At 43.1% G+C, this 23,208-nt stretch overlaps 1 protein-coding gene across 3 annotated transcripts; it reads right to left on the reverse strand.

Moving 5' to 3' along the window:
* Positions 1-450: 450 nt before the first annotated feature.
* Positions 451-22,722, reverse strand: nt5c3a (5'-nucleotidase, cytosolic IIIA). 3 transcript variants are annotated; one of them, XM_066652164.1, is made up of 13 exons: positions 22,580-22,722; positions 20,681-20,989; positions 20,478-20,562; positions 19,573-19,922; positions 17,914-18,133; positions 8,507-8,605; positions 8,027-8,096; positions 7,902-7,948; positions 7,723-7,808; positions 7,404-7,493; positions 2,948-3,110; positions 2,237-2,437; positions 451-1,859 (listed from the first exon to the last, which is right to left on the reverse strand). In XM_066652164.1, exons 5-13 carry the CDS (start codon positions 18,094-18,096, stop codon positions 1,758-1,760), a joined length of 1,041 nt encoding a protein of 346 aa, XP_066508261.1. In that variant the 5' UTR covers positions 18,097-18,133; positions 19,573-19,922; positions 20,478-20,562; positions 20,681-20,989; positions 22,580-22,722; the 3' UTR covers positions 451-1,757. The 3 variants fall into 3 exon arrangements, with proteins under 3 accessions (XP_066508261.1, XP_066508262.1, XP_066508263.1); XM_066652165.1 differs by having other exon boundaries at positions 20,681-20,992; positions 22,580-22,667; XM_066652166.1 differs by lacking the exons at positions 17,914-18,133; positions 22,580-22,722.
* Positions 22,723-23,208: the final 486 nt, after the last annotated feature.

Consider the following 23,208-nt stretch of genomic DNA (forward strand, 5'->3'; position numbering starts at 1 on the left):
CATCTTCAGGGTAGTAATAGTCTGTTATATTGTGCCTTTCACATTCCTGAGACACTTTGAAAATAAAGAGATAATGTCCAATGAATTAAGCTGAACGTGTAGTTTTTCCATGTTATGGAAGGTGTGTTCATACTAGCGGCGACAGAATGCAACTACAGCACCATTTAAGGTGGAACAGAGAATCCGAATAAGAAACTGGCGAATAAGTAACTTCAGCGTCGTGTTTAAAAGAACGTTAATTCTTGTTTCTTTAACTTCCATTAAAAGCCGAGATTGTTCCTTTCCCTCCTGTAAAATCACTTTTTAAAGACAATATTTTTGTTCATGCAGCAGCTATATATATATATATATATATATATATATATATATATATATATAGCCCCAGTATTTAAAATGTCTCCCTAAGGTCTCCAAACCATGCATGATTAATGAAAAGTGCTTGTCACTGACATTTATTTACTCCTCTTCATTTCATTTTATGGACAAAAAAAAAAAAAGGCAGCATGCAAATGAGTAGCACATATACAGCAAGACTTAAAACTTGAACAAAGATGAGGGTAGTGCAAACTGATACAGGCAAGTCCACCTCACAAGTGATAGCTTTAAAAAACTAACAAAAACAAACAAAAATAAACAGTGCCTTGGAAAATGCTACAATTTCTGACAACGGATAAAAGCCATGTCGGCATTTTTTGGTGCACTGTTAGAGGTAGTATAACTGCAAACACAGAAAACAGGCCCAAGTTTGTAACTGCACCTCAAAAAGAAACTTCTGTCTGACACAAAACTCACAGTACATTCATTAACTTTGTTTCATTTAAAATATTGTATTGCTATGGAATAATATCCATGTGTTTTCTTTTTTCCACAAACGCTTCTCACGTACCGACCTGACTGACAGATGGAAACCCAGGCTGTGTCCGAAATCAGGTACTACGTATTACACACTTATTTGTAAACATAGTGCATGTAATCAGCTTAGAAACCTGTTCAAGTCCGTGTGGAACCTTCTGGACACTTTGCTATTACCGCGTCCGTGAACTGATGTGCTGAAATAAAGTGCCTGCAAATTTACACAGTACCATGCCTTTTAAAACATAAAGTGACACAAAGACCATAATATGTGTTACCATTTTTACAAGACTTAAAATACGTAAGAGGTAAAAGCACAGGAGTCCAACGCATGCCCAGCCCAAGTGCCCAGGGTTCGCACACGTTGAATTTTCACTCTGTGTAGTGTATAAATCAGGTACTTTTTGGTCATCAGTTGTGAATCCGAAGGTTTCGGACACAGCCGGAGACGTGCATGGTTAGGCCCGGCTGTCAGCCCATTTTTATTTAAAAAAGGAGGATATGACTCCCATAAAACAAGTTAAAAACGCTAGCAGGGCCCATGTTAACCATCACCATGATCTGCCACCATCCCAGGTATTATTGCAAAATTTGTCCACTGAATATAAACCTTAGAATATAAAAATAATGAACATTCACATTTATAAGAATGTGCAAATTGAATAAGTTCACTCTCTCTATATAAACTCCTTCTATGTTTTTGTTTACCAAGGGTGATAGGAAGTGAAGAAAATGCAGAACCGACACGGGGACATGTTGGATGTTTCAATCGTTCATTTAGGGGACAACGAGTTTAAAAGACGTGAGTGGCGTGAGGTGTGTATGGCTTGTGTGTGCTTGACGTGGCAGACGGCCCCCACAGAGCTGGTGTTAATCCGGTGACGTCTGGCTGTGAGTCTTTTCAATCATAAAATCTTCTGTAAAATGGAATTGGGCACTTCAAGGGTTTCATCCTTCACCAGAACAATATCATAAGAGTCCATGTATTTCTCCAAACTCTCCTCCACCTGTAGAGACAACACATACTTCTAGTAAAACAGCTAAAGCAGGGAGGATAAGAAAATAGTAACAGGATGCAGTGATGGGTCAAGTAGTTACAGGCCAGTTCTATGTATAATTCTAGGACAAAACTGAAATGGAGCAATGAAGTGAGCTCTTATTCTAATTTTTATTATTATTAAATTAAAATCTTAAACTTTTACACAGTCCTGAATATCAATGCTGTTCAGACTATAACTGTGTGGACGTGTGTTCTCCTAGTGCCCACTTTATCAGTAAGATGTTCACTTCCACCTTAATTACAAGCAGTACTCATCCCTTCCTTTATCAGAAGCATCACCTACCAATTAACAACAGAGAGAGAGAGAGAGAAAAAATTAATGACCTTATCATTGAGAAAGCCAATTTTGAGAATATTATCCACGTTCGGGACACCGTCCGCCATTGTGAGGTCTCCCAGAGAGTCCCCCAGGAGGATGATGTTGCCGTTATCCTTCAGCTGTTTAAAATACTCTGTGTTCCTCAGGGCTCCATCATGCTTGTTGTACACATGGATCAGCTCGCCTTTAAAGCCTTTCAAAATGCCCTGCCGAACAAGAGCACTTAGAGTCAGCACACAACCGCCACCCTTCACGTAAGGCATTCTGGTTACAATTACACTGTGTGTGTGTATTTAAGTGTTTGTGAATAGGGAGTTTAATCCCTAGTGCTGCAGTAACAGCACCTGCTCCTCTGAGATGTAGGAACATCTCTGTGATGACATTCAACCGTGAGGACATTATGAGGTTGCGTGAATAGTTCTGGGTCAAGAGAAACTACTAACAGCTCACCCCAAAGGTGCTGGTATTCCATCACTTCAGAAAATACAGTTCCACTGCTCCAGTGCTCACTGCATGGGGGCTTTACACCCCACTAGCTGACACTTGGTACTGGGCATGGTGACCTTGGGCTCATGTGTAGCTGCTCCAGAGCGTCACGTTTCATTAATGCCTTTCACTTCAGATGAAATATTGGATGAGCAGATGTTCATCAACGTTTGCCCAAAAAATGTATGTAGTCCACCAAGAGAGGGACGCTGAGAATGCTTGATACTCACATTCTCGTCAAAGTCCATGAAGTTGGAGACGACTTTGATGTTGGGGTAGTAGACTCCAGCCTGTCTGATGACCTCCTCCAAGACATCCCCCAGTCCCGCGGAGAAGACGAACACGGGAACCTTGTGCTCATGAAGCCGATCAAAGAACTGCTCGTATCCCTCCCTGCAGCAGGTATTTAAACACACTGAACATCTACAATCCAGGAGCTTTATGCAGTTTGAACATGAAGTGAACTAAGAGTTATGTGACAAATCAAACTATGCATTTTTCCTTTGTGGTTTTCAAACTAGGCGGCATGGTGGTGGTGCAGCAGGTAGGTGTCGCAGTCACAGCTCCAGGGTCCTGGAGGTTGTGGGTTCAAGTCCCGCTCTGGGTGACTGTCTGTGAGGAGTGTGGTGTGTTCTCTCTGTGTCCGTGTGGGTTTCCTCCGGGTGACTGTCTGTGAGGAGTGTGGTGTGTTCTCTCTGTGTCCGCGTGGGATTCCTCCGGTTGACTGTGAGGAGTGTGGTGTGTTCTCTCTGTGTCCGCGTGGGTTTCCTCCGGGTGACTGTCTGTGAGGAGTGTGGTGTGTTCTCTCTGTGTCCGCGTGGGATTCCTCCGGTTGACTGTGAGGAGTGTGGTGTGTTCTCTCTGTGTCCGCGTGGGTTTCCTCCGGGTGACTGTCTGTGAGGAGTGTGGTGTGTTCTCTATGTCCGCATGGGTTCACTCCAAGTGACTTTGAGGAGTGTGGTGTGTTCTCTTTGTGTCCGCGTGGGTTTCCTCCAGGTGACTGTCTGTGAGGAGTGTGGTGTGTTCTCTCTGTGTCTGCGTGGGTTTCCTCCGGCTGACTGTAGGTGAGGAGTGTGGTGTGTTCTCCCTGTGTCCGCATGGGTTTCCTCCGGGTGACTGTGAGGAGTGTGGTGTGTTCTCTCTGTGTCCGTGTGGGTTTCCTCCGGGTGACTGTCTGTGAGGAGTGTGGTGTGTTCTCTGTGTCCGCGTGGGATTCCTCCGGTTGACTGTGAGGAGTGTGGTGTGTTCTCTCTGTGTCCGCATGGGATTCCTCCGGGTGACTGTCTGTGTGGTGTGTTCTCTATGTCCGCATGGGTTCACTCCAAGTGACTTTGAGGAGTGTGGTGTGTTCTCTTTGTGTCCGCGTGGGTTTCCTCCAGGTGACTGTCTGTGAGGAGTGTGGTGTGTTCTCTCTGTGTCTGCGTGGGTTTCCTCCGGCTGACTGTAGGTGAGGAGTGTGGTGTGTTCTCCCTGTGTCCGCATGGGTTTCCTCCGGGTGACTGTGAGGAGTGTGGTGTGTTCTCTCTGTGTCTGTGTGGGATTCCTCCGGGTGACTGTCTGTGAGGAGTGTGGTGTGTTCTCCCTGTGTCCGCGTGGGTTTAATCCGTGTGACTGTGTGTGAGGAGTGTGGTGTGTTCTCCCTGGGTCTGCGTGGGTTTCCTCCGGGTGACTGTCTGTGAGGAGTGTGGTGTGTTCTCCCTGTGTCCGCGTGGGTTTACTGTCTGTGAGGAGTGTGGTGCGTTCTCTCTGTGTCTGCATGGGTTTCCTCCGGCTGACTGTCGGTGAGGAGTGTAATGTGTTCTCCCTGTGTCCGCGTGGGTTTCCTCCAGGTGACTGTGAGTAGTGTGGTGTGTTCTCCCTGTGTCCATGTGGGTTTCCTCTGCGTGACTGTCTGTGAAGAGAGTGGTGTGTTCTCTCTGTGTCTGTCTGGGATCCCTCCGGGTGACTGTCTCTGAGGAGTGTGGTGTGTTCTCTGCGTCTGCGTGGGTTTCCTCCGGGTGACTGTCTGTGAGGAAAGTGGTGTGTTCTCCCTGTTTCCGCGTGGGTTTCCTCCGGGTGACTGTCTGTGAGGAGTGTGGTGTGTTCTCCGTGTGTCCGTGTGGGATTCCTCCGGGTGACTGTCTGTGAGGAGTGTGGTGTGTTCTTTTTGTGTCCGCGTGGGTTTCCTCCGGGTGACTGTCTCTGAGGAATGTGGTGTGTTCTCTCTGTGTCTGCATGAGTTTCCTCCGGGTGACTGTCTCTGAGGAGTGTGGTGTGTGCTCTCTGTCGGCGTGGGTCCCCTCTGGGTGACTGTGAGGAGTGTGGTGTATTCTCCCTGTGTTCGCGTGGGTTTCCTCCGGGTGACTGTTTCTGAGGAGTGTGGTGTGTTCTCACTGTGTCTGCATGGGTTGCCTCTGGGTGACTGTCTGTGAGGAAAGTGGTGTGTTCTCCCTGTGTCCGCGTGGGTTTCCTCCGGGTGACTGTCTGTGAGGAGTGTGGTGTGTTCTCTCTGTGTCTGCGTGGGTTTCCTCCGGCTGACTGTCGGTGAGGAGTGTAATGTGTTCTCTCTGTGTCGGCGTGGGTCCCCTCCGGGTGACTGTGAGCAGTGTAATGTGTTCTCTCTGTGTCCGCGTGGGTTTCTTCCGGGTGACTGTGTGGTGTGTTCTCTCTGTGTCTGCGTGGGTTTCCTCCGGGTGACTGTCTGTGAAGAGAGTGGTGTGTTCTCCCTGTGTCCGCGTGGGTTTCCTCCGGGTGACTGTCTGTGAAGAGAGTGGTGTGTTCTCTCTGTGTGGGTTTCCTCCGGGTGACTGTCTGTGAGGAAAGTGGTGTGTTCTCCCTGTGTCCGCGTGGGTTTCCTCTGGGTGACTGTGAGGAGTGTGGTGTGTTCTTTCTGTGTCCGCGTGGGTTTCCTCCGGGTGACTGTGTGGTGTGTTCTCTCTGTGTCTGCGTGGGTTTCCTCCGGGTGACTGTCTGTGAAGAGAGTGGTGTGTTCTCCCTGTGTCCGCGTGGGTTTACTCCGGGTAACTGTCTGTGAGGAGTGTGGTGTGTTCTCTCTGTGTCGGCGTGGGTTTCCTCCGGCTGACTGTCGGTGAGGAGTGTGGTGTGTTCTCCCTGTGTCCGCGTGGGTTTCCTCCGGGTGACTGTCTGTGAAGAGAGTGGTGTGTTCTCTCTGTGTGGGTTTCCTCCGGCTGACTGTCTGTGAGGAGTGTGGTGTGTTCTCCCTGTGTCCGCGTGGGTTTCCTCTGGGTGACTGTGAGGAGTGTGGTGTGTTCTCTCTGTGTCCGCGTGGGTTTCCTCCGGGTGACTGTCTGTGAAGAGAGTGGTGTGTTCTCTCTGTGTCTGTGTGGGTTTCCTCCGGGTGACTGAGGAGTGTGGTGTGTTCTCCCTGTGTCCGTGTGGGTTTACTCCGGGTGACTGTCTGTGAGGAGTGTGGTGTGTTCTCTCTGTGTCTGCGTGGGTTTCCTCCGGGTGATTGTCTGTGACGAGCGTGGTGTGTTCTCCTGGTGTCTGCGTGGGTTTCCTCCGGGTGCTCCGGTTTCCTCCCACAGTCCAAAAACACACGTTGATAGGTGGATTGGCAACTCAAAAGTGTCTGTAGGTGTGAGTGAATGTGTGAGTGTGTGTTGCCCTGTGAAGGACTGGCGCTCCCTCCAGGGTGTATTCCTGCCTTGCGCCCAATGATTCCAGGTAGTCTCTGGACCCACTGCAACCCTGAACTGGATAAGCGCTTACAGATAATGAATGAATGAATGGTTTTCAAACTCATGCTGAACTCTGCATATCTGCACAGGTGTATTTGTCTTCAGTCACTGTAAGGAAAGTTCAAATTCCACTAGCTCTAGTGATTAATGTTCAGATATTAATTTCAATATTTACTATTATGTAACCACTATTAATAAATAACTACTATCAATCAGTAACTACCGTGTTTCCCCGAAAGTAAGACAGTGTCTTACATTCTTTTTACCCCCGAAAGTCCCACTATGTCTTACTTTCGGGGTATGTCTTATATTGGTAAAAAATGTCGATTTTTGTTTTAACCATAAAATTAACATTTATTAACAACCTGAACAGTATGGTATTCACCATAAAACAGTTTTATAAAAGCAAGTGCCAAGAATGTCTTGTTACAACCGTATCATGACGGTATTTCCATGTATAACATGTAAAACAATGAAAAACGGTAAGAACGAACAGTTTGAATATGTTATACTGGAAGATAAAACAGATTTATTCCATGACAACCATGGCCATGCCAATCAGAGCGGCCACCAGCGGCTGCACATGAGGGCACTGAGGCTGCGTGTTGGACCACGGACAACATTACTGCTGCTCCCGCGGCCTCCACATCCCTCCGCTCATTCCGCTCCAGATCCGTCCGCATCCCGCAGTTAATGCAGCAAAAGGTACCGGTACTATGGCTTATATTTTTCCAACGTACAGTTTACTATGTCTTACTTTCGGGGTACGTCTTACATTAGCCGACCCCCCTAAAACCCACACTGCGTCTTAGTATCGGGGGTGTCTTACTATCGGGGAAACACGGTATTATGGCACTGATGTGTAATTTAGGCAGTTAGGTCCTGGCAAACACACAGGTCCTAAAAGTTTACAGGGTTTAAGATTGAAAATTAATACATATGTATTTCTATAAAATTCATTAAACAATATTTTGAATAAATGAATGAATGATCATGAAAAACACACCTCAGGCAAACATCTGATTCCCTCACAACCTCAGGGAGTTTCTCTCTCTCCAATCGCTGCTCCACCAGTAAAGAGTGAGACTTAAAATACCTGCAAGGAAACACCAGAAAAAGTAAATTATTCACTGCTTCGTCCACAGCTACTGAGGCTAAGACAGAGAGAAACATACTGACATACATTAACTGACATTATTTAACTTAACTGATGCCTGCTGGGATATATTTAAAGCCACAGTAATGAACGTAATAATTATGGTTAGTATTGTGAGTGTGAGTATTGTGAGTATTCACAGCCTCTAAAACTAAATATGCACACTCACCACTCCACCATGAATGGGTACTTCTCCTCCATGGTCAGCTGTGGGTCTATCTCTATAGGATAGTAGGTATCCCTTAGATGGTACAGCTGTTGAAACAATGTCAACGTTAATGCATTTCATGCTTTGACACAAAACACAGCTGTGTATATTACTGCAATATAAGAACAAGGACAGCATACTTTCTTCCTGCAGTCGTCCGTGACCAGCTTACAGTTGTCAATAACATCTGAGAAAGACAAACAGGGTCAGTCGGTGCTACAGGGTGCTTTAAAAACAAGAATGTTACTCAGGGAATGTTACTCACTGTGGCATGTGGGGCAGCGTTTTCCATTGATGGCAAATTTGCTTAAGGTCATGTCAAAATCTGTGATGATCTGAAAGGAGAGTCTTCCATTATTAAATGACTTTACACCAGAAATGACATCCTGAACCCAGGTTCCTGTACGTAATTTAATCATTAAGTGGAATCAAAGTCATTCAGAGTAGTTTGGACAGAAGTGTTTCTTTCTAGAGGGACAGGGTCAGCTTTGCTCCTAAGGATGGTGAAATCAGACATCTCATAAAAAACTGTCTTGTATTAGTGTGTACAATCAAGATCAGATCATCTGAATGTCTGAATTTCTCTCTGAGTGTGTGTGTGTGTGTGTGTGTCTCTCTCTCTCTGTATCTATCTCCATCTCTGTCTCTCTATCTATCTATGTGTCCGTCTGTCTCTCTCTCTGTGTGTCTGTCTGTCTCTCTCTCTCTCTCTCTCTCTCTCTCTGTGTGTGTCTCTCTCTCTCACCTGTAGTTTGGAAGCTCCACCATGGATCATTCTACAGATGATTTGCTCCACCCGCTCTGGGTCTCGGATATGGACCGTGCTCTTTTCAAATTCAGGCATCTACAAAGAAAAAAAAAACACATTTATTAGATGTGGATCACACACAAAATAAATACGTGTACAAATAAATGTATGAATCTGTTGTTATGGTGTTAAATATTAACTACAAAATCATAATTGTATATGCCCTGTTACAGGAGCTAGATTTAAACATCATGGCATTCAAAAATAATTATACAAGGCTAATCAAAAATGATGTGGTTAATGATTGTAGAGATAACAATGGGAAAATTCAAATATAAAATTAGAATCAATATGAGTCAAAATATTTAAATATTCACAGAATGAAAAGCACGTTAATCTCCAACAAACACATTTTACAGTTTTAAAAACTGTGAATCCAAACTTTTGAACTGTACTCTTCACTCCCATATAAAGACTGGTCGTGCCCTTATATGGTCATGGCTCTGCCTTCTTCATGATGTAATGAGGACATAACTGTGGTTTCCTGATAATTGACACTCACTGTAGAGGAAGGGGGCCTTTAAAAGGGGCTGACATTGGACTGCTAAGAAATATGACCTAAACTATTTCTAAACCACACACACACACACACACAAAGGCTGCAAGCAACAGCTGCTGTTTGGCTTGTGATATAAGACAGGAGAACCCAAACAAACCCTGGGCTCACAGGCAGCCTGGTCCCTCTCAAACACCGGCCACAGGGTCAGAGTGGACAGGAGCACCATTCAAAGCCCATGGTGGAGGAACACAACCGGCCAGGTAATGACACATTTTAAATCCAGGACTAATTACACGTGACTAGTAAGATATATTTCACGAATATGTTTAAGTGTTTGTAATGAAACGAAACAGAAAACAAGCATGACTTTGCAAAACAAGTGTGTATATGATTGCTTATATAAATGATTCAATTATTATTATTAGATGTTTATAAATTGTAACTCAAATATACAACATAACACTCAATAAAAATGCCATGTTCGCAAAACTAACCATTTGTTCTTTGTCTGTTTCAGTGGGTTTCATATTTGTCAGCAGCTTTTATGAATTTTCTGTCCCACCTTAAACGATGCAGCTGAGTCTGTCTGCACTAATTAAGGTGGACTGGAAAAGTTTGCTATTGTTTACTTCATTCACTGTTGACGCTGAGGGTCTTGAGCTTTAGCCTGTGATTACAACACCACAGAAATCTTGACTCTGAAACCTATTCCTATATAAAACCTGCCCTAAATCCACTCAGTAACATATATAGCATACAAAAATTAATTTGGGCAGCCAATCAGCAGTCCGTTTTTTGCAGCCACTCTGCATCTATTTAATGTTTTTCTGTTTTAAGACTGGAGTACTGTGTTTGGTAAATGTGTTGAATTCTGACACCCAGCTGAACTCCTGGGTGCTATGGAAAAGTCAAAGCATGCTTTAAAAATACACTGAAGCCTGACTCAAACATTCCAGGTGGTAATCAGAGCAGGTGTATTTTAAGAGAGTGACCTTGACATATGTTTGTGTGCATAACCAACAAGTAAACAAATAAACAGCCTGCAAATTGTGATGAAACACAGTAAAACAGTTTTGTTTTTTCCGGCAAAGCTATAAATAATGAGTGCATTTGACCTTAAATGACCTTAAACACTGGTCAACATTTCGAATACTGTATTTATAACTAACTGTAACAGCAAAACAACAGAAAACACTAGAAAATACAGCAGATGCTTGAGGCTGTTGATTGGATCAGTAAAAAGTACCACAGTTCAAACAACAGAACAATCACTGACAATGATGAAAGGAGGATTAGCAGCTTTCCCTGAAAGCCTTTGTAATTCTGTGGAAAGGTATTGGGAAGCTTAATGGACTTGGACAGGACGACCTTTCCCTTATAAGCCCTTGGTTTGTTTGGAAGGAGATACAGTTGCTATATGTAATGTAATCAAGACTGTTAGTTTTGCGTAAGTAAATTCTCACATACACATTGCTAATATCCTCACTCTCCAAAGGAAAGGGGAAAAAAAAATAATGAAGAAGTGACCAATTTGAAATGCTCCAACATTTATTTTAACATTGATTTCCACTGAAATTTAAGAAGTTTTTTTCCCACTCATTCTCCTGTAAAGGTAATATTTTGGAGGTAAATATTTGTCTTTGATATGCTTTCCCTATTATTAGGTTTTAGCAAACATTGGAAATCTGTAGGTACAATCATTGCACAATTACAACTCTACAACGTCAAAAACGGTCGTAAAATGCCTTAAACACCATTTGAACCCCATCAATACATTTGTGCCCCTGTTCTCCCCGTCTCTGACCAGTTGTTTTATAGCTTACCTCTCCAGTGTGTCCTCACGGCTTTGAGAAAAACAAGAGAAGAAAGATATGCCTGTCAAACGCAGGCTTATATAGCTCAGCCACAGAGAGGGCGTAACCTCAAAATAGATTACAGATAATCCCCACCCCTCTCAGAGAGGCCGGTGAGACAAGCACACGAGACATAAACACAATAAAACAAACATTGACAATACACACACTTCTCAGAGATGGAGATGCCAGATGAAACACAAAGAAGACCGCAGCTCTGATCTCCTGAATCCATTCTGTACTACATCCCTAATAAACAGGGCAGTGAACGGTTAAAACCACTGAAACATGTTCAGAAGGGTTTTGTTTATATTGTAATATATTCATATATTATTTTGGAACACTGACACATACAGAACAGTCTATTATTTCAATCTGCTAAAAGGCACAGAGTAACTGTGCTATCAGAGGTATTTAGACCTTTCATCTTTCAAGTACACTGCACTACTACTGACACGAAGGCAGTCAGAAACACAGGGGCACTATTATGAGGCTGAACTGAAACATGTACAACAGTCTATTATGTTGGCCTACTGACACATACCGAGCGGTGTAGTTGGCCTACATTGTTTTTTTTTTGGTCTTTTCATAGTAAGTGCTTAGCTCATCTCACACATAAATCTCTGTCCTCAGCTTTAAAGGAAACACCCCCCCACACACCCCCACCTTTTCCATAAGGGAGCACAGTTCTGGTTTTGATAAAACATCTGACCTGCTTTGATCAAAACACCACAAGGATCAAACCTTACAGCAGCATTCTTTCCCGTTTAAACAACCCTATTCAGAAAGGCGTCTTTAAGCGTCTGTTCCTTTTAACGATAATAAGCTGCTCGCTGTTCACCCCGAGCCAAGTGCACAGCAGCAAAAGTTCGTTTTTTTAGTCGCTTTAGCTCTGATCTCTTTAGTTTCTATTGTTGTTTTCTCCGTTTTTACACAGTGCTCCTATTTCCCACTGCTCGTTGTATCTGTTTTTAAACGGATTAACTTTGTCTTTGCGCTGTCACATCTAGCGCTGTGATTGGAGACACACTGACGAGGGGGCGGGCATGGTTTCTGATTGATCACTAGAAACTGACTGGATTGATCTAATTAAGTGTGTGTTTGTAAGCTCTTTATCCCCTAATTAACGTGCACATCATAATATATTCCTTTAAAAATAATCATCTGTCAATCAGCATCTGATGTTCTCTATGGAGTGTGTGTGTGTGTTTACCCTGTGCATTTGTGGAATGCCAGGGTTCAGAAGGTCACAGTTCAATGAGGTGGCTACCGTGGTTTAGCTTTTATTTGATTCTGCTAAATCTTATCACTGTACGAACCCAACTACTAAAGTCCCACCAAAGTCAAGAATGCACAGAGCGCGCTACGGCAGACATTTCCTAATTGCTGTCAAGAATGTCTCTGCAGTGTCAAAGCAAACATATTTCCCAATGGATTCAATGCTGCTGAAACATCATTTATCCATATATCACCAGTGAACACCATATATCCATCCGTCCATTATCTTTTATATTATGTTGTGGTGGGTCCAGAGCCTGCCCAGAATCACTGGGCGCAAGGTGGGAACACACCCTGGAGGGGGCGCCAGTCCTTCACAGGGTGACACACACTCACACCTACGGTCACTTTTGAGTCGCCAATCATTGGAGTGAACACCATATACTGGACCCAGCCATGACCCAGCCTGTGTAGAAATCCTTACATAGTGGTGTGTAACAAAGCAATATAATAGTAATATCTCCAGCGATGGCTGGCAGTGATCAACACAATATTGTCTTAACAATTTTAGAGCAAAAGAACTAGGTAATGATCTTTCTAGCTATTGGTCAATCCACGATTAAAATGTATTAGTTCTTTAGTAAAAAAAAAATGGTTCTAAATAGAACCCTGAACACATTAAAGAACGCTTTGCACAGTGAAAGGATTATTTAGATTGTGTGCTGTAGTTGGTTATTTATAGTAACTATATGAAAGGGGTTACATACGGCACCGAAAACCTTTGTTCTATTGTAAAAGGCTTGACACTGTAACAATAGAAAGAACCCCTTTCTTTTGTCTGACACTTTCAGGAAAAAAAAACAATACTGCCCCTAAATGTACTCGCAGTGGTGCTAAAGTTCAGCTGAGTTCCCTAAAGGTACACTACATTCTCTTCTCTATAAGGAGGTGGATATCTGTCATCTTTCATTACAGAACTGTGATTTCAGAAGCCAACGATCCCTTAACCCCATTCGTTCACCCCTAGCCCTATTCTTGTTTGCCTCTTCTCTGTCAACCGTGTCCCATAAACTGAAGTATTGGTTCATATTTGTCACAACATGTAAACACAAGTTACAACAATATGTACATCAGCTTTTTGAAGCACACAGAGCACAGCCAGGCCTCCGGCACACAATTAGAAGGCTGAGACGCCCTGGCCGGTGCTTGCTGACCTGATTTCCAACAAAGTGCATTCCGCAACTCCACTGCTGAGGCATGCCGTTCATTATCGTCATACTTTCAAGCTTCTGCAGACCTTCTGTGAACATATCTCTTCCACAAGACCCAAGCAGCAAAGCATTGACTTTTGTGATAATGGTGATAATGAATTACAAGGTAAAGCACTAAATTCTTTAAAAACAAGTCCATTCAGAGCAGCTCAACCTCATAGCTGCTCAACAGAAGCCTCTGTCACAACCAGAAGCTGGGTTCGAAGCAAAGATAAGAATGTAGCCGTAACTTCCTCTTTCCACAGAAACAGAGACCCTTGCTTAAAACTCTTTTTGCAAAAGTAATTTACAAGAAAAAGCTGGAAACACACCTTACTAGAAATTACAAGTGTTTCTAACACAGTCTGTAAACTGCCTAATAATTCCCAGTAAATAATGTTTACAGCTATCTCTGTCAGAGGCTGAAGATAAGCTGAGTCCATACGAACACTGACCAGAGGACAAAGGCTTTATTAATGCATTTTAATCTTTTGGTCACTTGAGTACACGCAGTAAAACCAGGTCAAGCAACTATTCGACATATAAAATAACAGTAAATAATATGTCCAAATGTGGGCGGCACGGTGGCGCAGCAGGTAGTGTCCCAGTCACGATTCCCGATCCGGGTGACTGTCTGTGAGGAGTGTGGTGTGTTCTCCCTGTGTCCTCGTGGGTTTCCTCCGGGTGACTGTCTGTGAGGAGTGTGGTGTGTTCTCCCTGTGTCTGTGTGCGTTTCCTCTGGGTGACTGTCTGTGTGGAGTGTGGTGTGTTCTCCCTGTGTCTGTGTGGGTTTCCTCTGGGTGACTGTCTGTGAGGAGTGTGGTGTGTTCTCCCTGTGTCTGTGTGGGTTTCCTCTGGGTGACTGTCTGTGAGGAGTGTGGTGTGTTCTCCTTGTGTCTGTGTGAGTTTCCTCCGGGTGACTGTCTGTGAGGAGTGTGGTGTGTTCTCCTTGTGTCTGTGTGAGTTTCCTCCGGGTGACTGTCTGTGAGGAGTGTGGTGTGTTCTCCCTGTGTCTGTGTGCGTTTCCTCCGAGTGACTGTCTGTGAGGAGTGTGGTGGGTTCTCCCTGTGTCTGCGTGGGTTTCCTCTGGGTGACTGTCTGTGAGGAGTGTGGTGTGTTCTCCTTGTGTCTGTGTGAGTTTCCTCCAGGTGACTGTCTGTGAGGAGTGTGGTGTGTTCTCTCTGTGTCTGCGTGGGTTTCCTCCGGGTGACTGTCTGTGAGGAGTGTGGTGTGTTCTCCCTGTGTCTGCGTGGGTTTCTGTGTGTGTGCATGTATAGAGAACTGAGAAGCAGAACTGATTATTGAAAATCTTCACAGAAACCTGATTACATTAGCTGAAATTCCTCCTGATACATTCATTCATTCATTATCTGTAAACCAATTCAGGGTCGCGGTGGGTCCAGAGCCTACCTGGAATCATTGGGCGCAAGGCGGGAATACACCCTGGAGGGGGCGCCAGTCCTTCACAGGGCAACACAGACACACACATTCACTCACACACTCACACCTATGGACACTTTTGAGTCGCCAATCCACCTACCAACGTGTATTTTTGGACTGTGGGAGGAAACCGGAGCACCCGGAGGAAACCCATGCAGACACAGGGAGAACACACCAAACTCCTCACAGACAGTCACCCGGAGCGGGAATCGAACCCACTACCTCCAGGTCCCTGGAGCTGTGTGACACTACCTGCTGCGCCACCGTGCCGCCCCCTCCTGATACAGCTCATGTTTAAATCTGGTACACTCCTGTCGGTTGTAAGCAGGCCTGTCGCTATAATAATTTGTTTGTTGTTTATTTTATGTCCCAGAAATAATTGTGACAAAAAATACCACAGATATAATTATAATAATATAAGAATATATTAATGTAATTACAACCCTATAAAACAGCAACAAGCTATTAATGATTAATATTATTCAGATATTGGAATTGTACCATAACAATTATATAAATAAAAAATTATATACATATATATAAAATAACAGAATGACATGTAAGTAAAAGAGAGCACAGAAACTAGTTAAAATATTGGACAAGCTCATTTTTGTGCAAACAAACATGTCCGTTAAACACAAAGGGCAATCGTGAGGTCAGCAAAAATGATTGAGGAAATGTCTGTGTATTTTACGATAAGACAATATAACTACGGTGACAGGCCTAGCTTGAAATAAATCTGCATGAGCTTTTTCTGGACCTGGCTTTAGCGGAGCAGCAGGTAAAGCCCCCACAAACCCCCTGCAGAGGCTGACAGATAATCCCCAGCTTCAAGAACATGCTTTTGTACAAGCATTTTACACTCAAGAGGCTTTTTCCTAAACAGATCCACAGGTAAGGAGTGACATGCTCAGGGTGGAACTGGAAAACGTGCTAAGCTGATTATCCATAGTTGAGAGCCATCCTAAAATTAATTATTTTTTAACATATCTGTACTGAAACTGAGGAAACCCGTGCATGATTTTATACAAAAGGAGAGAATAATAAATCCTTACAAAACAACACAATTCTCACTGCAATCATCCTCAGTTTCTGGATGGTTTCAAATATAAATTTCATCCAAACCATTGGAATATTTCATTCATTCATTATCTGTAACCCTTATCCAGTTCAGGGTCACGGTGGGTCCAGAGTCTACCTGAAATCATTGGGCGCAATACACCCTGGAGGGGGCCTACCAACGTGTGTTTTTGGACTGTGGGAGGAAACCGGAGCACCCGGAGGAAACCCACGCATACACAGGGAGAACACACCACACTCCTCACAGACAGTCACCCGGAGGAAACCCACGCAGACACAGGGAGAACACACCACACTCCCCACATACAGTCACCCGGAGGAAACCCACGCAGACACAGAGAGAACACACCACACTCCTCACAGACAGTCACCTGGAGGAAACCCACGAGGACACAGGGAGAACACACCACACTCCTCACAGACAGTCACCCGGAGGAAACCCACGCAGACACAGGGAGAACACACCACACTCCTCACAGACAGTCACCCGGAGGAAACCCACGCAGACACAGAGAGAACACACCACACTCCTCACAGACAGTCACCTGGAGGAAACCCACGCAGACACAGGGAGAACACACCACACTCCTCACAGACAGTCACCCGGAGGAAACCCACACAGAGAGAACACACCACACTCCTCACAGACAGTCACCCGGAGGAAACCCACACAGACACAGGGGGAACACACCACACTCCTCACAGACAGTCACCCGGAGGAAACCCACGCAGACACAGGGAGAACACACCACACTCCTCACAGACAGTCACCCAGAGGAAACCCACGCAGACACAGGGAGAACACACCACACTCCTCACAGACAGTCACCTGGAGGAAACCCACGCAGACACAGGGAGAACACACCACACTCCTCACAGACAGTCACCCAGAGGAAACCCACGCAGACACAGGGAGAACACACCACACTCCTCACAGACAGTCACCCGGAGCGGGAATCAAACCTACAACCTTCAGGTCCCTGGAGCTGTGTGACTGCGACACTAACCTGCTGCGCTTATACAGTTTATATTTTACTGACCAATAAAGTGCAACACAATTAAGTAAATAAGAATCTGTGTGTTTTAAAGCAGAGTTTGACAGGCTCCTATGATCTTAGAAGATGCATGATTATCATTCTTTAAGCAAAGACTTATCACTGCCTCAATAAAAGGTAACGCTGGACTATGAACAGTGCAATAAAGCAGTATGAATCAACCGTAGCATAAAGGAGCAGTGTTATGAGCTGATGACACATACCTGGTCTAGGCCACTTTTATGTCTTTATTCAAAACAGATTTGACTGTTTGGTTTTTCTGTGTATTTTCATATATATGTTATGTCACACAAGCCAAGCCTCCTGAACCATGTTTGTCTTTTGACTGCCTAGACATAGACATGCCCACCACAGTACTATGGTCACACCCCTAACAACAACAACACCACCACCTAAGAATATTGTACCACACTGGCTTTTGGAAAAACCCCTCCCAGTTCTTGCAGTAGGACAAGTGCACTCTTTTAAACTGTGATTCCATTTAAAACATCAGCCACCTCAGTACTGTCCCCTCAGTCCATCCGATATGAAAACGAATCTACAGTAGCAACCAAAATGACTGAACAATGATTTCCTGTCCAGTGTATTTACATATCCCCGCCTATAGCCACTAAGACCCGCCCATAGATGCTGAAACTCATAGGGAGTGCTTCAGCTAAGAATGGTCATGTTACACACATCAGTCTCCTGACAGACAATGAAAGCTTGGTCTAAACGGTCCCGTACAAGTGAACTGTGGATGTTCAGGGAAAGTAAATGCACAATTCTACACTCGCGAGGAATGTACAGAATGGAGGCTATGGGTGAACAAGTGTTGTACTTATAAATAATACTGAGCTGAATTATAGCCGGTGTGTGCTGTCTGTATTGGGTCAGTAAGGCTCCGGGGTGTATCTGTGACCTCTACGGAGCCTGGTGTTGGTCTCAGAAGCAGAAACAACGTGCTCACCATCTCGATGATTTTGGTTTTCTTCCCCGCTCTTTTCTTCTTGGTGAAGATATACTGAGCTAGAACCACCCCGCCGAACAGGATGCAAAGGCTGGCGCTCGCCATTGCCCCGACCTTCACCACAGCTGTTTTATCCATCGTTGGTAGTCGGTTTACTGCCCAGGAGAAGTCATACACACTCATATACGGCTCCCTCTTCCTGTGTTGGTTTGGTACGGTCCTAATAACGACGACATACCAGTGTTGTTACCGCACCCCTATTCAAACAAGTCCCGCCTTCCTGCACTGCTATTGGCTAAAACGTTCACCACGTGTTCCCTATTAGCCAATGGTAGCGAAAGTATGCCCTGAATACAGGTGGTAGTGCACCATCTCATTACAACATTTTAGAAACGGGTTATTTTATTAATTAAAATGTATTTACTGGTTACTACTGACGACAATAGTTCCCTGCATACCTTATGTCACATTTACAAAAAATACTGTAAAATCAATCCGCGCTCACATGTTAAATCAACCGTATTTTTTACTTTGTGATATTTCCCTTTGAAAATAAATAAATAAATAAATAAATAAATAAATAAAATGACCAACTTTCAGACTTTCATGAAACAACCGACATCTTTAAGAGCTACCGTGACTTTTTGAGCATGCCAAACCTATAGATAAAATATGAATCTCTCAGTAATTAGCTGAAATTTTTACATTAATGTGGCTGTGTAGTGATAAAGCTTTCAGGGCTTACATCTAACATTACACAGCGTAGTCATTCTCTGTGAAATGCAACAATAAAAAGGGAGATCGGAACTTGTATATTTAAAGAAATGACATCTGAGATTTTGCCTCATTTTGCAATCATAAGTTGTGTTAAGTAAACATTTGGGATCAAAGAGTTCAGAAATTGTTAACACTCAATTTTGAACATCACGCTATAATTTTGACATGAAAAACAAACCACAACCAGAACCATGAACAAGAAACACTATTGTACTAAAATATATTATATTATATTATAACCCATACTACCCACAGTTTAAAAAATGGTATGCTCCGTTTCCATGGAAACGTACACCCGCACGAGACCCTATTATTTTCAATCATGTTTTGTAAATATTTAAATCTAGCTACATATTTCCAGAAAAAAAACTGTAATATATATTTCACATTTTAGAAATATTTAAACGTGTTTTGTTGTAAAATCTCGGTGCAGGAATTATGTATTCTTTATCAATACTAAAAATAAGGATAATAAACAACTACAATTTAATAAAACTCTAGTAATAAAATATAATAAATAATAATTTAGACATATTCAAGTCAAACCGTGTTTATTATAAATAACGTATATTTTAATGACAGCAATTCATTATCAGTAAATTAATTATCAATTTAAAAACGGACAAATTACAAAATGATAAAATAAACTAGATTCTCTTCGAATACAAAATATTTCGCATACAGGTTAACGGTATTACACTGAATATGGTTTTAATATTAAAGTAATACAAAGCCTTGTAATTAGGATAGGGGGACTTTTATGTTCTCTAGTTCTTTACATTGAAACAAAACAACCCATTAGAAAGCAAAATGCTTACTAAATTAATAATTTCCATCGCCATAAATACGTTTCTCATAGTAATTGACTTACAATTGACGTACCATTTTATGTTTAAGAAGCTTAAAATCCTCAAATTATCCAATAAATCGCTTTCCTTTAAAAGAGAGCTCCGTCCCGCATCTCTAGGGCAACGCAGCGTATGGATTTGGCGTAATAAAAGTCACCAGACGTTTGAAACAACAGTAAATTTGATTTCACCCATTAATTTTCCGTTAACAAAACAAATGTGTCCTGTGTTTGTAAAATAATATAGCAGCCATACAACGTGTAAGAATGCAAAAATAAAACAATAACAACAACAACGTGTTTTTTTTTTATCAATTAAAAAAACAACTATTCACAACAAAATGAAGTGGAATCCATCAGATTGTTCTCCAGGGTTCCTTCAAACCTAGAACATGAAGATACATGGGAACAAAATGAGCATATTTACTGGGAAATGTTTTGAATTCTACTCAAATTCACATTTGGACTATGACTATTTATTGAACTTTTTCACACTCTTTGTAAAACACATTATTATGAAAAATATAGGGGATATATGGTACAAGATTATAGATTATAGAAGAAAGTAGGACAAAAATGCACCAAAAACCTTTGTAATTTTGTAGACAATATATTGCCCATATAAGGAACTCATGTTTCTAGAATGTTCTTCTCTAAGAGGAATAATGAAAGAACTGCTTCTGTAAAATTCTTTTATAGGCTCCTGTGCTGCCAAAACCATTATGAGTTTGTGTGGTGTATTTTAGTGTTATGTTTCATGTGGCTTTTTTCTCTGAGTTCCTTATATGACAAACACTACAGAATCACAGACTTCAGAGGTCTATGTGAATCATTCAATCATTTAAAGCATTTTTGAGGCTCACTTGAATCTTAAGGTAATGTTGGACATTCCTGTAAATCTTTTTTTAATTTAATTCACACAATTTCTTCTTATACCCACATTGTCTCCGTGTGCAGGATTTCTTCATCCTCATAAAACTCTTCTAGAACCTCCACTTCAACACCAACGATCAGTGTCTCTCTCACTAAACAGAAAATAACAAACAAACAAACAATTTAATTCATGAATTTTCATTTAGAACATCAACAAAACATCTGTATGTTTAAAAATTATAAATGGTTCTAAGTGAGACTGATACTGACCATTACAACATATAGGAGGCAAAAGCAGACACTGATTTGTTCCCCCGTTGTCCCATCTACAATGTGCAGTCCTGCCTGGACATAAACACTCATCACTCTGTTCTAATGTCTCATTTATTCTCGGACTTGTTACAGAGCGAGACACCTCTGTCATGTCTTCTCTGATATCCTCAGTGTGGTGAGATGGTTCCATGCAGACGTCAATTTCATCCAGCTGTGCACAATGGATTTCTTCAAAATCATGTCCATCAAGATGCATGCAGGAATCTGTCTTGATCTCAAAGTACCCATGGGTGAGGTCACTGTCACCTGCTGGACAAAGGTCAGGAATGATGTTATCAATGTTAAATATTCATTCATTATCCGTAACCCTTATCCAGTTCAGGGTCGCAGTGGGTCCAGAGCCTACCTGGAATCATTGGGCGCAAGGCAGGAATACACCCTGGAGGGGGCGCCAGTCCGCGCCAGTCCTTCACAGGGCAACACACATTCACTCACACACTCACACCTACAGGCACTTTTGAGTCGCCAATCCACCTACTAATGTGTGTTTTTAGACTGTGGGAGGAAACCGGAGCACCCAGAGGAAACCCACGCAGACACAGAGAGAACACACCACACTCCTCACAGACAGTCACCCGGAGGAAACCCACGCAGACACAGGGAGAACACACCACACTCCTCACAGACAGTCACCCGGAGGAAACCCACGCAGACACAGGGAGAACACACCACTCTCCTCACAGACAGTCACCCGGAGGAAACCCACGCAGACACAGGGGGAACACACCACACTCCTCACAGACAGTCACCCGGAGGAAACCCACGCAGACACAGGGAGAACACACCACACTTCTGACAGACAGTCACCCGGAGGAAACCCATGCAGACACAGAGAGAACACACCACACTCCTCACATACAGTCACCCGGAGGAAACCCACGCAGACACAGAGAGAACACACCACACTCCTCACAGACAGTCACCCGGAGGAAACACATGCAGACACTGGGAGAACACTCCTGACAGACAGTCACCCGGAGCGGGAATCGAACCCACAACCTCCCGTCCCCTGGAGCTGTGTGACTGCAACACGACCTGCTGCGCCACCGTGCCGCCCACTGTTAATTATCGCAATTTAAATTAATGACCTATTATTTAAGCTCATCTTTCTGCATTTGAATAATGCAAGCTGGTGTATTACATTTTCTTTACATGTATCACACTGAATTATTTGTGACATCATGAGGAAAGACAGGGCTGTTTGTTTTGCAGCATGACGTTATGCCATTTGTCCAGTTCTCTGGAGTGTTTGCCAGTGGCCTGCTGTGATCGAGTATGGCACTTCACCACAGGCTTCTGCTCATGCTGGCAAATGCAGAAACCACAGATAGATAGAATATACCGGAGCATATTCTATTTATCTGTGTAATAATGACATTATCAGACCTTTTTATAACTGCATAACTTACATATTACAGTACCTTTTATGTACAAAATTGAGACGACCCTAAACATCTGTTAATAAAGCCACTTTAAACATATCATCCAGCATCACTAAAGCTGTTGTTGCTGAATATCTCAAATCCCCACAGCAATCTGCTGTCATCTCTTCCCAGAATGGTAGGAAGCTGGGGGGATTTTTTATTTTAATACTCCGGATCTTTAAAGAGATTTTGAATGAACTGGAGTCCACAAGCTTTTGACCCAGTAGAGGATATTGTGAATAGGGCAGACAAGTCACAAAATATGTTTTTAACATCTAATTATTGCCATTATAAATCATTGATGAGATTAGCTTTAATGTGAATAACTGTCATGATCAATAAAATGTTCCATAATAGTAATAAATAACGTATTTGTTAAACATGAAGAATCTCCTGTATTCTCATGTCGTACCTGTGCAGTAACACACTGTGTGTTGTTCCTGCTTCCACGCAACATTGTCCATCTCGTCCTGCTGCTGCCCACACAAACTATAGCCAAATCCATCAGAGTGTCTTCTCCAGATGTGTGTACAGATGGGCATCGGGGCCGACGGACACCAGGTTTGTTGATACATTTTAAAGATTTGCAGATTGGTGATGTTCAGAGTTCAGCTCCTCTGCTGTGAGTCAGCAGATTGCAGATGGAGAGTAGGTTGTGCTTTGTATCACTAGACAACACTCTAAGCCACCCACTCTTTCTAAGATGAAGCACGACCTTCCTGTTTCCTGTCCAAATAGGGTGTGACCTACCTTTGCTTGCTTCATCTTCAACTGCAATATAATGATTGCAGTACAATTTCATACACACGTTTATGTTGTACTATATTAGTATTCTGTGGAATGAATCTATTCATCCTTAAATTTTACATACACACTTACTGTCTACTTTATTAGAAAAACATTGGGAAATTCATTCATTATCTGTAACCCTTATCCAGTTCAGGGTTGCGGTTGGTCCAGAGCCTACCTGGAATCATTGGGCGCAAGGGGGGAGGAATACACCCTGGAGAGGGCGCCAGTCTTTCACAGGGCAACACACAC

This window comes from Hoplias malabaricus, chromosome X1 (assembly GCF_029633855.1).
Source record: "Hoplias malabaricus isolate fHopMal1 chromosome X1, fHopMal1.hap1, whole genome shotgun sequence".
Lineage (NCBI taxonomy): Eukaryota > Metazoa > Chordata > Actinopteri > Characiformes > Erythrinidae > Hoplias > Hoplias malabaricus.